Consider the following 17,326-nt stretch of genomic DNA (forward strand, 5'->3'; position numbering starts at 1 on the left):
ATGCGTGCGGTCAAGCGCTGGGTGCCAGCCGGTTACCGGAATGCATCTTAACGCCTAAAACCAGCGAGGCTCGTTGTGACAACAGTACCACCCCCAGGTGGCATTGCCAATCGGGGTACGTCATTGATCACAGGAGCCCTTGTACCCAGAGTGGGCCGGGATTTAGGCAAACCTTGGAGCATAAACCGTTTCTTCAACCCCAAAGCGAGGTCCATTCAGAAATGGTTTGTCGAGATCGGTGTTGAAGAACTTGACCGGCCTTTACAGAGCCCTGACCTTCAACCCTATCGAACACCTTTGGGATGAATTGGAACGCAGACTGCGAGCCAGGCCTAATCGGCCAACATCAGTGCCCGACCTCACTAATGCTCTTGTGGCTGAATGGAAGCAAGTCCCCGCAGCAATGTTCCAACATCTAGTGGAAAGCCTTCCCAGAAGAGAGGAGGCTGTTATAGCAGCAAAGGGGGGGACCAACTCCATATTAATGCCCATGATTTAGGAATGAGATGTTGGACCAGCAGGTGTCCACATACTTTTGGTCATGTAGTGTATGTATGACGGTAGTATTCAAACAACGTGTATGATGCTAGTATATAATGTTGTGCCAACTCTGTGTTTGTGTTCAGCCCAAGAAGGGAGGGGGTTTGTCCTATAACTCCAACTCTGTGTTTGTGTTCAGCCCAAGAAGGGAGGGGGTTTGTCCTATAACTCCAACTCTGTGTTTGTGTTCAGCCCAAGAAGGGAGGGGGTTTGTCCTATAACTCCAACTCTGTGTTTGTGTTCAGCCCAAGAAGGGAGGGGGTTTGTCCTATAACTCCAACTCTGTGTTTGTGTTCAGCCCAAGAAGGGAGGGGGTTTGTCCTATAACTCCAACTCTGTGTTTGTGTTCAGCCCAAGAAGGGAGGGGGTTTGTCCTATAACTCCATGGTGCCTCTGACTATGTGTTCTGAGAAACTGGTCCAGCTCATCCTCCACGAATACAGTATCCTTCTGACATACTAACACACTATCACTACTGACACTACAGACACCAGACCAGCACTGACACTACAGACATCAGACCACTACTGACACTACAGACACCAGACCACTACTGACACTACAGACACCAGACCAGCACTGACACTACAGACACCAGACCACTACTGACACTACAGACACCAGACCAGCACTGACACTACAGACACCAGACCAGCACTGACACTACAGACACCAGACCAGCACTGACACTACAGACACCAGACCAGCACTGACACAGCAGACGGCAGATCAGTACTGACACAGCAGACAGCAGATCAGTACTGACACAGCAGACGGCCTACTTCAGATCAGTACTGACACAGCACACGGCCTACTTCAGATCAGTACTGACACAGCACACGGCCTACTTCAGATCAGTACTGACACAGCACACGGCCTACTCCAGATCAGTACTGACACAGCACACGGCCTACTCCAGATCAGTACTGACACAGCAAACGGCCTACTCCAGATCAGTACTGACACAGCAGACGGCCTACTCCAGATCAGTACTGACACAGCACACGGCCTACTCCAGATCAGTACTGACACAGCACACGGCCTACTCCAGATCAGTACTGACACAGCACACGGCCTACTCCAGATCAGTACTGACACAGCAAACGGCCTACTCCAGATCAGTACTGACACAGCAAACGGCCTACTCCAGATCAGTACTGACACAGCACACGGCCTACTCCAGATCAGTACTGACACAGCACACGGCCTACTCCAGATCAGTACTGACACCCCACAGTTGATAACCTCCAGACTGAGCATGTTAGCTGACAGACACAACAGGATCTCTCTCTCAGTAGACATGAACCAGACAGCAAAGTGATACAGGTTAGGGTTACTACTGACATTCAAACCTAACGTTCCACCTCAGAACAGTAGGTACAACCTTAACGATCCACCTCAGAACAGTAGGTAGAACCTTAACGTTCCACCTCAGAACAGTAGGTACAACCTTAACGATCCACCTCAGAACAGTAGGTAGAACCTTAACGATCCACCTCAGAACAGTAGGTAGAACCTTAACGTTCCACCTCAGAACAGTAGGTAGAACCTTAACGTTCCACCTCAGAACAGTAGGTAGAACCTTAACGTTCCACCTCAGAAGAGTAGGTAGAACCTTAACGTTCCACCTCGGAACAGTAGGTAGAACCTTAACGTTCCACCTCAGAACAGTAGGTAGAACCTTAACGTTCCACCTCATAACAGTAGGTAGAACCTTAACGATCCACCTCAGAACAGTAGGTAGAACCTTAACGTTCCACCTCAGAACAGTAGGTAGAACCTTAACGTTCCACCTCAGAACAGTAGGTAGAACCTTAACGATCCACCTCAGAACAGTAGGTAGAACCTTAACGATCCACCTCAGAACAGTAGGTAGAACCTTAACGTTCCACCTCAGAACAGTAGGTAGAACCTTAACGATCCACCTCAGAACAGTAGGTAGAACCTTAACGTTCCACCTCAGAACAGTAGGTAGAACCTTAACGATCCACCTCAGAACAGTAGGTAGAACCTTTACGTTCCACCTCAGAACAGTAGTTAGAACCTTAACGTTCCACCTCAGAACAGTAGGTAGAACCTTGACGATCCACCTCAGAACAGTAGGTAGAACCTTAACGATCCACCTCAGAAATCTTCAACGCTGAGGTTCTGTTCCGAGAAGACAGCACTCCTGATGACTTCATCGACGTCATTGTTGGGAACAGAGTTTACATGCCCTGTTTATACGTACGTACCTGATCTATGATCTAGCTCTATGTTTATACGTACCTGATCTATGATCTAGCTCTATGTTTATACGTACCTGATCTATGATCTAGCTCTATGTTTATACGTACGTACCTGATCTATGATCTAGCTCTATGTTTATACGTACGTACCTGATCTATGATCTAGCTCTATGTTTATACGTACCTGATCTATGATCTAGCTCTATGTTTATATGTACGTACCTGATCTATGATCTAGCTCCATGTTTATATGTACGTACCTGATCTATATCTGTACCAGTCCACAATGAATATGCAGTCCTGTGTGTGTGTGTGTGTGTGTGTGTGTGTGTATGTGTGTGTATGTGTGTGTGTGTGTGTGTGTGTGTGTGTGTGTGTGTGTGTGTGTGTGTGTGTGTGTGTGTGTGTAGGTGTACAACAAGGTGGATCAGATCTCTATAGAGGAGGTGGACAGACTGGCTCACGAACCCCACAGTGTCGTCATCAGGTCAGAAACCACCCTGTGTGTCTGTCAACACTGTTGATCATGTGTTAATGGTAAGCAGAGATCTCACTGCCCGTGTCTCCTCTGTGTTACGGTGTGTCTGTCAACACTGTTGATCATGTGTTAATGGTAAGCAGAGATCTCACTGCCCGTGTCTCCTCTGTGTTACGGTGTGTCTGTCAACACTGTTGATCATGTGTTAATGGTAAGCAGAGATCTCACTGCCCGTGTCTCCTCTGTGTTCCTGTGTGTCTGTCAACACTGTTGATCATGTGTTAATGGTAAGCAGAGATCTCACTGCCCGTGTCTCCTCTGTGTTACGGTGTGTCTGTCAACACTGTTGATCATGTGTTAATGGTAAGCAGAGATCTCACTGCCCGTGTCTCCTCTGTGTTACGGTGTGTCTGTCAACACTGTTGATCATGTGTTAATGGTAAGCAGAGATCTCACTACCCGTGTCTCCTCTGTGTGTCTGTCAACACTGTTGATCATGTGTTAATGGTAAGCAGAGATCTCACTACCCGTGTCTCCTCTGTGTGTCTGTCAGCACTGTTGATCATGTGTTAATGGTAAGCAGAGATCTCACTACCCGTGTCTCCTCTGTGTGTCTGTCAACACTGTTGATCATGTGTTAATGGTAAGCAGAGATCTCACTGCCCGTGTCTCCTCTGTGTTACGGTGTGTGTTTAGCTGTGGGATGAAGCTGAACCTGGATTACCTGTTGGAGAGGCTGTGGGAATACCTGGCCCTCATCTGTCTTTACACTAAGAAGAGAGGAGGTACACTCCCCCCCCCCCCCCCCCCCCCACCTCATACTGAGAATGCGTCATGTTGTTTCCTGCTTATTGGTGGATCTCGGGAGCTCCTCCCCATATCTAACTGATCAGCTGTTGTCAAAGCCTAAATGAGTATGACATCAGCCATTTAAAGTACACTAGATTTTCAAATGGTCGCATACTATTTTACTTTATTTTTTCTCATACTCAAACGGCCTACTATTTAGGATGCAAGGGTATTCAGACACGGCCACACACACACACACAGGCACACACACTCAAACACAACAATCCCACACTGTGTTTAGAAGCCCTGGTGTCTCCCACACTGTGTTTAGAAGCCCTGGTGTCTCCCACACTGTGTTTAGAACCCCCTGGTCTCTCCCACACTGTGTTTAGATCCCCCTGTTGTCTCCCACACTGTGTTTAGAACCCCTGGTGTCTCCCACACTGTGTTTAGAACCCCTGGTGTCTCCCACACTGTGTTTAGAACCCCTGGTGAATCCCACACTGTGTTTAGAACCCCCTGGTGTCTCCCACACTGTGTTTAGAACCCCCTGGTCTCTCCCACACTGTGTTTAGAACCCCCTGTTGTCTCCCACACTGTGTTTAGAACCCCCTGGTGTCTCCCACACTGTGTTTAGAACCCCCTGGTGTCTCCCACACTGTGTTTAGAACCCCCTGGTGTCTCCCACACTGTGTTTAGAACCCCCTGGTCTCTCCCACACTGTGTTTAGAACCCCCTGGTGTCTCCCACACTGTGTTTAGAACCCCCTGGTGTCTCCCACACTGTGTTTAGAACCCCCTGGTGTCTCCCACACTGTGTTTAGAACCCCCTGGTGTCTCCCACACTGTGTTTAGAACCCCCTGGTGTCTCCCACACTGTGTTTAGAACCCCCTGGTGTCTCCCACACTGTGTTTAGAACCCCCTGGTGTCTCCCACACTGTGTTTAGAACCCCCTGGTGTCTCCCACACTGTGTTTAGAACCCCCTGGTGTCTCCCACACTGTGTTTAGAACCCCCTGGTGTCTCCCACACTGTGTTTAGAACCCCCTGGTGTCTCCCACACTGTGTTTAGAACCCCTGGTGTCTCCCACACTGTGTTTAGAACCCCTGGTGTCTCCCACACTGTGTTTAGAAGCCCCTGGTGTCTCCCACACTGTGTTTAGAAGCCCCTGGTGTCTCCCACACTGTGTTTAGAACCCCCTGGTGTCTCCCACACTGTGTTTAGAACCCCCTGGTGTCTCCCACACTGTGTTTAGAACCCCTGGTGTCTCCCACACTGTGTTTAGAACCCCCTGGTGTCTCCCACACTGTGTTTGGAACCCCTGGTGTCTCCCACACTGTGTTTAGAAGCCCTGGTGTCTCCCACACTGTGTTTAGAAGCCCTGTTGTCTCCCACACTGTGTTTAGAACCCCTGGTGTCTCCCACACTGTGTTTAGAAGCCCTGGTGTCTCCCACACTGTGTTTAGAACCCCTGGTGTCTCCCACACTGTGTTTAGAAGCCCTGGTGTCTCCCACACTGTGTTTAGAACCCCTGGTGTCTCCCACACTGTGTTTAGAAGCCCTGGTGTCTCCCACACTGTGTTTAGAACCCCTGGTGTCTCCCACACTGTGTTTAGAAGCCCTGGTGTCTCCCACACTGTGTTTAGAACCCCTGGTGTCTCCCACACTGTGTTTAGAACCCTGGTGTCTCCTGTTGAATTGTGGTCTTGTTGTTTCAGAGAGGCCTGACTTCAGTGACGCCATCATCATGAGGAGAGGAGCGTCTGTAGAACATGTGGTGAGCTGAACACACACACTTACATCCTGGCTTTGAACCCAGGTGCTCGGCACCAGACTGTTAACCCGCTGAGCTAAAGCCTTAAAGACGGTCTCCCTCTCTCCCTGCAGTGCCATCGGATCCACAGAACGTTAGCCAGCCAGTTCAAGTACGCCCTAGTCTGGGTAAGTTAGCAGCACTCCATGCTAGCAACGTTGGGTTGGCTCTCTGCGTTAAAAAACACTGGATCTTTCTTTCATGACTCCATTTTGTGACTGTCTTCCTGTTGTGTTCCAGGGCACCAGCACCAAGTTCGACCCCCAGCGGGTGGGGCTAACACACATCATGGAGCACGAGGACGTCATCCAGATTGTTAAGAAGTGAAACAGCCCTTCTGATAGGACAGATGACGGGCTGGGTGGGAAAGTTAGTAAAACAGGGCTTCTGATTGGACAGATGATGGGCTGGGTGGGAAGAGTTAGTAAAACAGGGCTTCTGATTGGACAGATGATTGGCTGGGTGGGAAGAGTTAGTAAAACAGGGCTTCTGATTAGACAGATGACGGGCTGGGTGGGAGGAGTTAAAAACAAAACAGGAAGTTGATTTATGCAGAACCAGTGTACAGTAGATTCTAAAGTCCTGATTCTTATTTTGTGTATGAAACTAAAAATAACCAATCAAGAACCAGATGTGATCTGAGTTACAAGAGGACAGGATCAGCATATTTGATCTTTGTTGACATGGAAACGCATCCAGAATGAACAGGGAAACTAAATAAATTCTAAGAACTTGAAATGGACACGGCTTGCTTCTTTGGTTTTGTTTTTCCATTGGTTGCAATTTGTCTTGTTTTTTGAATTCCAATCCAGCAGGTTCTGTAGTCTGCAGAAGTAAGGCGACTGACAGCAGAGAGCGAGGTGTTGAATTGAAATGACAGTTTCCCCCCCCAAGGTACAAGGGCTGGGGTCAATTCAAATTGAAGGCAGACAATTCAGGAAGTAAACTTAAATTACAATTTGAAATAACTATATATTTTCAATGACCTCAAACTGAGCAGTAGAAACGATTTCATTTCAAGTTTTTTCATTTTTGAAATGTTTAATTAAAATCACTTCCTGAATTGACTGCCTTTCAATTGGAATTGACCCCAGCCCTGTTAGGTACATGTCTAGGATCAGCTTCCCCTCGCCCCATATCCTGAACATGCCAAACTGGCCAAGATCAGCATCTCAGGGCAACTTCACCTTACTCCTATTCAAACCAGTGGCAGAGGAGAGAGGGCTAGAGTGGGCTACTGAAAGGAACGATGAGCCCCAACTTCACCCTACTCCTATTCAAACCAGTGGCAGAGGAGAGAGGGCTAGAATGGGCTACTGAAAGGAACGATGAGCCCCAACTTCACCCTACTCCTATTCAAACCAGTGGCAGAGGAGAGAGGGCTAGAGTGGGCTACTGAAAGGAACGATGAGCCCCAACTTCACCCTACTCCTATTCAAACCAGTGGCAGAGGAGAGAGGGCTAGAATGGGCTACTGAAAGGTACGATGAACCCCAACTTCACCCTACTCCTATTCAAACCAGTGGCAGAGGAGAGAGGGCTAGAGTGGGCTACTGAAAGGAACGATGAGCCCCAACTTCACCCTACTCCTATTCAAACCAGTGGCAGAGGAGAGAGGGCTAGAATGGGCTACTGAAAGGTTACGAGGAGCCCCAACTTCACCCTACTCCTATTCAAACCAGTGGCAGAGGAGAGAGGGCTAGAATGGGCTACTGAAAGGAACGATGAGCCCCAACTTCACCCTACTCCTATTCAAACCAGTGGCAGAGGAGAGAGGGCTAGAATGGGCTACTGAAAGGAACGATGAGCCCCAACTTCACCCTACTCCTATTCAAACCAGTGGCAGAGGAGAGAGGGCTAGAGTGGGCTACTGAAAGGAACGATGAGCCCCAACTTCACCCTACTCCTATTCAAACCAGTGGCAGAGGAGAGAGGGCTAGAATGGGCTACTGAAAGGTTACGATGAGCCCCAACTTCACCCTACTCCTATTCAAACCAGTGGCAGAGGAGAGAGGGCTAGAATGGGCTACTGAAAGGTACGATGAGCCCCAACTTCACCCTACTCCTATTCAAACCAGTGGCAGAGGAGAGAGGGCTAGAGTGGGCTACTGAAAGGTACGAGGGGCCCCAACTTCACCCTACTCCTATTCAAACCAGTGGCAGAGGAGAGAGGGCTAGAGTGGGCTACTGAAAGGAACGATGAGCCCCAACTTCACCCTACTCCTATTCAAACCAGTGGCAGAGGAGAGAGGGCTAGAGTGGGCTACTGAAAGGAACGATGAGCCCCAACTTCACCCTACTCCTATTCAAACCAGTGGCAGAGGAGAGAGGGCTAGAGTGGGCTACTGAAAGGTTACGAGGAGCCCCTTTTTCCCTCTCCCTCCTTGGCTGGATGTCCTTTGGGTGGTGGACAGTGGTCTAAGGCACTGCATCGCAGTGCTAGCTGTGCCACTAGAGATCCTGGTTCGAATCCAGGCTCTGTCGTAGGCCGGCCGGCGACCTGGAGACCCCATGGGCCGGCGCACAATTGGCCCAGGGTAGGGGAGGGAATGGCCGGCAGGGGATGTAGCTCAGTTGGTAGAGCATGGCGTTTGCAACGCCAGGGTTGTGGGTTCAATTCCCACGGGGGGGCCAGTATGAAAAAATAAAATAATGTATGCACTCACAACTGTAAGTGGCTCTGGATAAGAGCGTCTGCTAACTGACTAAAATGTAAATGAGGGAGGGCTAGATTGGGCTACTGGAAGGTACGAGGAGCCCCTTTTTTGTGATAGAAAGCTCTGGGTGTGTGGTCCATCACATTTAACACGCTTGTCAGGGACAGATTTGATTATCTTTGGTAATCTTCACCTCGGACTAGTTAAACATTAACAGCTAAACTCTCCTATAGTGTGTGTGTGTGTGTCAGGGAAATGTAATGTTAAACTGTCGGAAGTGAGGAGGGTTCACAGTGCAGCAGAAGGAGCTGGCTCAGACGGTTGAAGAGGTCGTTTCCAGCCCGTAGGTAAGTCATGGAACACGTTTCTCTATTTGGAGCGTCAAATCACACTCTCTAGAGCATATTTCGTACTGGGCGTGCGTTTCAAAGTGATTAAACAAATGTAAGGTGAGAAAGCTAAAAACTACATTTTCTTAAATGAGACGTTAAAATGTTAAAACCTGAGAGGCCTAATGCATTACACAGCTATAAAGGTGTCTTAAGGTCTTTCCTTAAAAATGTCTAGACTTTCTGAGCTAGTTGGTAATGTTCAGCATTATGTTCAATATGGCTCAGTTTCAGGAGCTATAACAGACTTCAGACTCTAGTCTAAATACTGTAGCGCATAAATGGCTCAGTGTATCAGACCTTCAATATGGTTCAATATGGTGTATATATACACTAGATGACTGATGGGACCGGTGGCTTCAAAGCCTCTCAATGGCCAATGCATAGCATCTGCAATCCAGGGTTTATTTAAATTTACATCATTGGTTCTAACGCATATTATCCATTATAAACTGGGTGGTTCGAGCCCTGAATGCTGATTGGCTGAAAGGTATGACACATTTTATTTTTTACTGTTCTAATTATGTTGGTAGACAGTTTATAATAGCAATACGGCACCTATATGGCCAATATACCACGGCTAAGGGCTGTATCCAGGCACTCCGCGTTGCGTCGTGCTTAAGAACAGCCTTTAGCCGTGGTATATTGAGCCATATAACACACCCCCTCGTGCCTTATTGCTTAATTATATTGACCAGAAACTCTAGGTGCCGCTCTAACAATAAAAATGCCTTTATTCCAATAGTTACCACAGCCACAAAGTCAAAATATCGTTAAAAATTCATGAAAACAAAACGTTGCTTTTTTTTAAATTTAGGGTTAGGCATAAGGTTAGCAGTATGGTTTAGGTTAGGTTTAAAGTCACATTTTAAGAAGAAACATTTTAGAAATAGGCGAAAAAACGCCACATGTAACTCTGTGTTGTTGTTTTTATTGAACTGCTTTGCTTTATCTTGGCCAGGTCGCAGTTGTAAATGAGAACTTGTTCTCAACTGCCTTACCTGGTTAAATAAAGGTGAAATAAAAAAATAAAAAAAATGCTGGATAAGACTGATTTTGGGCCCAGTTATACCTCTTGCTTCACCTTTTCCTCTCTGGGTTTAATAATCTGGCAGGGGACCTGGAAATATGATACCCCTCGAATAAACTCTACAGCACAGAATGTGACTGATGTTTGGAGGGGTCCCTTGCAAAAGAGACTTTCTTCTCAATGGGACTCCCTGTTTAAATAAAGATTAAACGTTGCACCCATAGAGATCCTATTAAATTACTAGAGGGGCTATGTCATAAACCCTCAAAGTTCCATATCGGGGTGAACATGGCAGCCATCTTGGTCAGGGAGAAATCCCAAAACCAGTCTAATTGGAATGAATGGCAGTAAAGGCAGAGGTGCTTTTATTTATGCAGGAAAATAAATGTGAGGCATGTGATGTATCAGAAATTGTGTAATGGAATTATAGTCAACCTAAAATATAGTCATATAATTATAAATACAGTTTATACGGGTTTTATACACATTTTCTATATAAATAGCCTCTAGAATATATATAAACAGGCCGTACATGTCTCAGATTTGGTTCTCTTGGAAAGCTGAGTGCTATTTCATGATACAATATCAGTATGTGTTTCATTTACAACTTGTCTAAATCCTATCATCAACAGATTTTAGCCAGGGTATGGCTGTGGACTGATGGCATTGTTTGAATGACATTTTTTGGCATATTGGCAGTTAATTAGAAAAATGTATGGAATCGTTCCTCTAAAACTGTCTGGATAGCTAGCTAACACACATACAGTGCAGATATATTCATAATTTTACACAATATCTTATCACAGCACTGGCTGACCTTTGGATAATCATAAGAAGGTTCATGTCCATTCTAGTATTCTAATGAATAATTATATGGTTGCACCTGTGAATGAAACTCAGTGAAATACCTACATCCTCTTCCCTCTTTTCTCTCCAGTAGTGGATGAATGAATAAAATAATCAAAATAATGAATTAATTGTGAGTCGCCACGGCAACGCCCGCGCTCCTTGACCCCCCCCCTCCCCAACCCTTCAACTTTGACCTCGCCCACGCGACTCACCTGTCTTCCTCGCGGACCTGCTGTTGGCGCCTTCACCAACGGTCGCCCAGCTCTCTGCCTCTCGAGTAGAGCGGTTAGCGGCTGCTCCATTCACCAGCCAACACAACACCGGCAGAATAACGCATCCATTCCGCCTCCCGAGTAGAGCGGTTAGCGGCTGCTCCATTCACCAGCCAACACAACACCCGGCAGAATAACGCATCCATTCCGCCTCCCGAGTAGAGCGGTTAGCGGCTGCTCCATTCACCAGCCAACACAACACCCGGCAGAATAACGCGTCCATTCCGCCTCCCGAGTAGAGCGGTTAGCGGCTGCTCCATTCACCAGCCAACACAACACCGGCAGAATAACGACATAAAAAATGCAAACGCATCCATTCCGCCTGTACGACACGGCGAAGAGGTAGAGACTAGGAAGAAAGCGAGAGAGGGAGTTTACTAGTGATAGTGGTTATATCAACAGGTGTGAGAGTTAGTAAGCGGGAGTTTTAAAGATGAGAGAGGAATGGATGGAGAGATTCTGTTTTGGAATAACCTGAGCTGAGGAGGAGAGAAGATGGAGGGACTGTGACAGGAGATACAGAGGGAGAGCGGCGCATTGTGTTGTAACGTTATGGGGTAGGCATTACACTTGATGCTGGATCATATGGCTGTGTGTTATTGTTTGGAAGTAGCTAGCTAGCAGCTAGCTAGGACGTTGTATTTTAAAACTCCACACTACTATATCAGTATAATGTTTTAGTAAACTCCACACAACTATATCAGTATAATGTTTTAGTAAACTCCACACTACTATATCAGTATAATGTTTTAGTAAACTCCACACTACTATATCAGTATAATGTTTTAGTAAACTCCACACAACTATATCAGTATAATGTTTTAGTAAACTCCACACTACTATATCAGTATAATGTTTTAGTAAACTCCACACAACTATATCAGTATAATGTTTTAGTAAACTCCACACAACTATATCAGTATAATGTTTTAGTAAACTCCACACAACTATATCAGTATAATGTTTTAGTAAACTCCACACAACTATATCAGTATAATGTTTTAGTAAACTCCACACAACTATATCAGTATAATGTTTTAGTAAACTCCACACAACTATATCAGTATAATGTTTTAGTAAACTCCACACAACTTGATCAGTATAATGTTTTAGTAAACTCCACACAACTTGATCAGTATAATGTTTTAGTAAACTCCACACTACTATATCAGTATGTTTTAGTAAACTCCACACAACTATATCAGTATAATGTTTTAGTAAACTCCACACAACTATATCAGTATAATGTTTTAGTAAACTCCACACTACTATATCAGTATAATGTTTTAGTAAACTCCACACAACTATATCAGTATAATGTTTTAGTAAACTCCACACAACTATATCAGTATAATGTTTTAGTAAACTCCACACAACTATATCAGTATAATGTTTTAGTAAACTCCACACAACTATATCAGTATAATGTTTTAGTAAACTCCACACTACTATATCAGTATAATGTTTTAGTAAACTCCACACAACTATATCAGTATAATGTTTTAGTAAACTCCACACTACTATATCAGTATAATGTTTTAGTAAACTCCACACTACTATATCAGTATAATGTTTTAGTAAACTCCACACAACTATATCAGTATAATGTTTTAGTAAACTCCACACTACTATATCAGTATAATGTTTTAGTAAACTCCACACAACTATATCAGTATAATGTTTTAGTAAACTCCACACTACTATATCAGTATAATGTTTTAGTAAACTCCACACTACTATATCAGTATAATGTTTTAGTAAACTCCACACAACTATATCAGTATAATGTTTTAGTAAACTCCACACTACTATATCAGTATAATGTTTTAGTAAACTCCACACAACTATATCAGTATAATGTTTTAGTAAACTCCACACAACTATATCAGTATAATGTTTTAGTAAACTCCACAAAAACTATATCAGTATAATGTTTTAGTAAACTCCACACTACTTGATCAGTATAATGTTTTAGTAAACTCCACACTACTATATCAGTATAATGTTTTAGTAAACTCCACACAACTATATCAGTATAATGTTTTAGTAAACTCCACACTACTATATCAGTATAATGTTTTAGTAAACTCCACACAACTATATCAGTATAATGTTTTAGTAAACTCCACACAACTTGATCAGTATAATGTTTTAGTAAACTCCACACAACTATATCAGTATAATGTTTTAGTAAACTCCACACAACTATATCAGTATAATGTTTTAGTAAACTCCACACAACTATATCAGTATAATGTTTTAGTAAACTCCACACTACTATATCAGTATAATGTTTTAGTAAACTCCACACAACTATATCAGTATAATGTTTTAGTAAACTCCACACTACTATATCAGTATAATGTTTTAGTAAACTCCACACTACTATATCAGTATAATGTTTTAGTAAACTCCACACAACTATATCAGTATAATGTTTTAGTAAACTCCACACTACTATATCAGTATAATGTTTTAGTAAACTCCACACAACTATATCAGTATAATGTTTTAGTAAACTCCACACTACTATATCAGTATAATGTTTTAGTAAACTCCACACTACTATATCAGTATAATGTTTTAGTAAACTCCACACAACTATATCAGTATAATGTTTTAGTAAACTCCACACTACTATATCAGTATAATGTTTTAGTAAACTCCACACAACTATATCAGTATAATGTTTTAGTAAACTCCACACAACTATATCAGTATAAGGTTTTAGTAAACTCCACACTACTATATCAGTATAATGTTTTAGTAAACTCCACACAACTATATCAGTATAATGTTTTAGTAAACTCCACAAAAACTATATCAGTATAATGTTTTAGTAAACTCCACACTACTTGATCAGTATAATGTTTTAGTAAACTCCACACAACTATATCAGTATAATGTTTTAGTAAACTCCACACTACTATATCAGTATAATGTTTTAGTAAACTCCACACAACTATATCAGTATAATGTTTTAGTAAACTCCACACTACTATATCAGTATAATGTTTTAGTAAACTCCACACAACTATATCAGTATAATGTTTTAGTAAACTCCACACAACTTGATCAGTATAATGTTTTAGTAAACTCCACACAACTATATCAGTATAATGTTTTAGTAAACTCCACACAACTTGATCAGTATAATGTTTTAGTAAACTCCACACAACTATATCAGTATAATGTTTTAGTAAACTCCACAAAAACTATATCAGTATAATTTTCAGTAAACTCCACACAACTATATCAGTATAATGTTTTAGTAAACTCCACACAACTATATCAGTATAATGTTTTAGTAAACTCCACACTACTATATCAGTATAATGTTTTAGTAAACTCCACACAACTTGATCAGTATAATGTTTTAGTAAACTCCACACAACTATATCAGTATAATGTTTTAGTAAACTCCACACAACTATATCAGTATAATGTTTTAGTAAACTCCACAAAAACTATATCAGTATAATTTTTAGTAAACTCCACACAACTATATCAGTATAATGTTTTAGTAAACTCCACACAACTTGATCAGTATAATGTTTTAGTAAACTCCACACAACTATATCAGTATAATGTTTTAGTAAACTCCACACAACTATATCAGTATAATGTTTTAGTAAACTCCACACAACTTGATCAGTATAATGTTTTAGTAAACTCCACACTACTATATCAGTATAATGTTTTAGTAAACTCCACACTACTATATCAGTATAATGTTTTAGTAAACTCCACACTACTATATCAGTATAATGTTTTAGTAAACTCCACACAACTTGATCAGTATAATGTTTTAGTAAACTCCACACAACTTGATCAGTATGTTTTAGTAAACTCCACACAACTATATCAGTATAATGTTTTAGTAAACTCCACACAACTATATCAGTATAATGTTTTAGTAAACTCCACACAACTTGATCAGTATAATGTTTTAGTAAACTCCACAAAAACTATATCAGTATAATGTTTTAGTAAACTCCACACTACTATATCAGTATAATGTTTTAGTAAACTCCACACAACTATATCAGTAGAATGTTTTAGTAAACTCCACACAACTATATCAGTATAATGTTTTAGTAAACTCCACACAACTATATCAGTATAATGTTTTAGTAAACTCCACACTACTATATCAGTATAATGTTTTAGTAAACTCCACACAACTATATCAGTATAATGTTTTAGTGTATGTGCCATTTAGTTGACTGCAGTGTTATAAACAACAGTTTACTTTCAGCACCTGTTGAATTTGGAAGCACAAAGGCCTACTACACACTGGTCTAACAGTAGAGGTCAGGGTTTCCCAAACTCGGTCCTCGGGACCCCAATGGGTGCACGTTTTGGAAGCAGATAGGCCTACTACACACTGGTCTAACAGTATAGGTCAGGGTTTCCCAAACTCGGTCCTCGGGACCCCAATGGGGGTGCACGTTTTGGTTTTTGCCCAACACTACACAACTGATTTAAATAATCAACTAATCGTCAAGCTTTGATTATTTGAATAAACTGTGTAGTGCTACTGAGTTTGGGAAATGCTGGTATATGTTTATATGTAGGTCAAGAACAAACACTTATGTATAATATAAGTTTGTTGTTGACCTATAAAAGGGTTTACTTATAATACTGTTTTATAGTGGTAGCCAACAGCTAATATGAGCAGTGGCACTCTTTTATATCTGTCCAGGCTGTAGTGTAGTGTACTCCTGAAGGCCCTGTCTGTCTGCCTGTCTGTCTGCCTGTCTGTCTGTCTGTCTGTCTCTCTGCCTGCCTGCCTGCCTGTCTGTCTGTCTGTCTCTCTGCCTGTCTCACAGCAGGAACATCATTTACATTACATTTTAGTCATTTAGCAGATGCTCTTATCCAGAGCAACTTAGAAGGAGCAATTAAGGTTAAGTGCCTTGCTCAAGGGCACATCGACAGATTTTTCCACTAGTCAGCTCAGGGATTAGAACCAGCGACCTTTCGGTTACTGGCACTACGCTCTTAACCACTAAGCTACCTGCCGCCTCATTAGATGTCGATCAATAACCTTGGCTGAGACCTGAAGATTTGAGTTAGCTCCCCAAAACTAATGCCTAGGCTTTAGCTCAACCAGGTTTACAGTTTGTTAGTAACTGTTACGCTTGTATTTTATAAAGTATCAACACCACCATTTTATCAGCATATATTTGATTTACTTTACCTGTGTATAAGTTAGTAGTAGACTGCAGTATTTCTAAATACTGTTTGAGCCACTGTTAAATCTATGGAAGCGTGTGTATGGTTTATTTAGAGCCTGCCTACAGTACTGTTTCCAAGTGGCAGCCATCAGCTGGTGTGATAATAAGAGAAGATCCTATATTTTCCAGCCTGCAGGCTATCAGACAGATTACTTATTTAGACCCTGTCTGCAACCCACCTTAACGCCACGCAGGAAAACATTAGACCTCTAGCTGGTCTGCATTCACCTGATCAACAACCTTGTCTGAGACCTGAAAGGCCTTGCGTTTAGCTCAGTGGTGCTCTGATTGTGCGTCCATCCTCATGTAGTTTATTTCCTGTCAGTTCGTGTTGACTCTGCTGCCTCCTCTGGACTAACCTGATCATTACAGAGACATTTATCTTCTATCTATGGTGATGTAGTGGTTAGAGACATTTACCACTAACCCAACCCCCTATCTGTTGTTGAGCGTGAGATGTCAGAAGCAGGGATTAAAAGGTCCAATGTAGCTGTTTTGTCTCAATATCAAATCATTTTTGGGTAACAATTAAGTACCTAATTCTGATCGTTTTCAATTAAAATTGTAAAAAATAGAGTGTTTGTCTGTTTTAGGAACATTATGCAGTCAGAGTGTTGTCTGTCTGTTATAGGAACATTATGCAGTCAGTGTTTGTCTGTTATAGGAACATTATGTAGTCAGTGTTATTTGTCTGTTATAGGAACATTATGCAGTCAGTGTTATTTGTCTGTTATAGGAACATTATGCAGTCAGAGTGCTGTTTGTCTGTTATAGGAACATTATGCAGTCAGATTGTTGTTTGTCTGTTATAGGAACATTATGCAGAGTCAGAGTGTTGTTTGTCTGTTATAGGAACATTATGCAGTCAGAGTGTTGTTTGTCTGTTATAGGAACATTATGTAGTCAGAGTGTTGTTTGTCTGTTATAGGAACATTATGCAGTCAGAGTGTTGTTTGTCTGTTATAGGAACATTATGCAGTCAGTGTTGTTTGTCTGTTAGGAACATTATGCAGTCAGAGTGTTGTTTGTCTGTTATAGGAA

General features: G+C 42.6%; 1 protein-coding gene across 1 annotated transcript in view; it reads left to right on the plus strand.

Annotated features, from left to right (window-relative positions):
- Positions 1-6,590, plus strand: part of LOC311115608 (developmentally-regulated GTP-binding protein 2) — a 46,773-nt gene extending 40,183 nt beyond the window's left edge. Inside the window, exons 8-14 of the mRNA XM_084190768.1 lie at positions 892-982; positions 2,669-2,766; positions 3,179-3,255; positions 3,943-4,031; positions 5,754-5,812; positions 5,923-5,976; positions 6,089-6,590. Of these exons, the coding sequence (XP_084046894.1) occupies positions 892-982; positions 2,669-2,766; positions 3,179-3,255; positions 3,943-4,031; positions 5,754-5,812; positions 5,923-5,976; positions 6,089-6,175 (555 nt within the window). The 3' untranslated portion in view covers positions 6,176-6,590. The remainder of the gene's footprint in view (positions 1-891; positions 983-2,668; positions 2,767-3,178; positions 3,256-3,942; positions 4,032-5,753; positions 5,813-5,922; positions 5,977-6,088) is intronic.
- Positions 6,591-17,326: the final 10,736 nt, after the last annotated feature.

The sequence above is a fragment of the Coregonus lavaretus genome (assembly GCF_964263955.1).
Source record: "Coregonus lavaretus genome assembly, contig: HAP1_SCAFFOLD_145, whole genome shotgun sequence".
In the NCBI taxonomy this organism is placed as follows: domain Eukaryota; kingdom Metazoa; phylum Chordata; class Actinopteri; order Salmoniformes; family Salmonidae; genus Coregonus; species Coregonus lavaretus.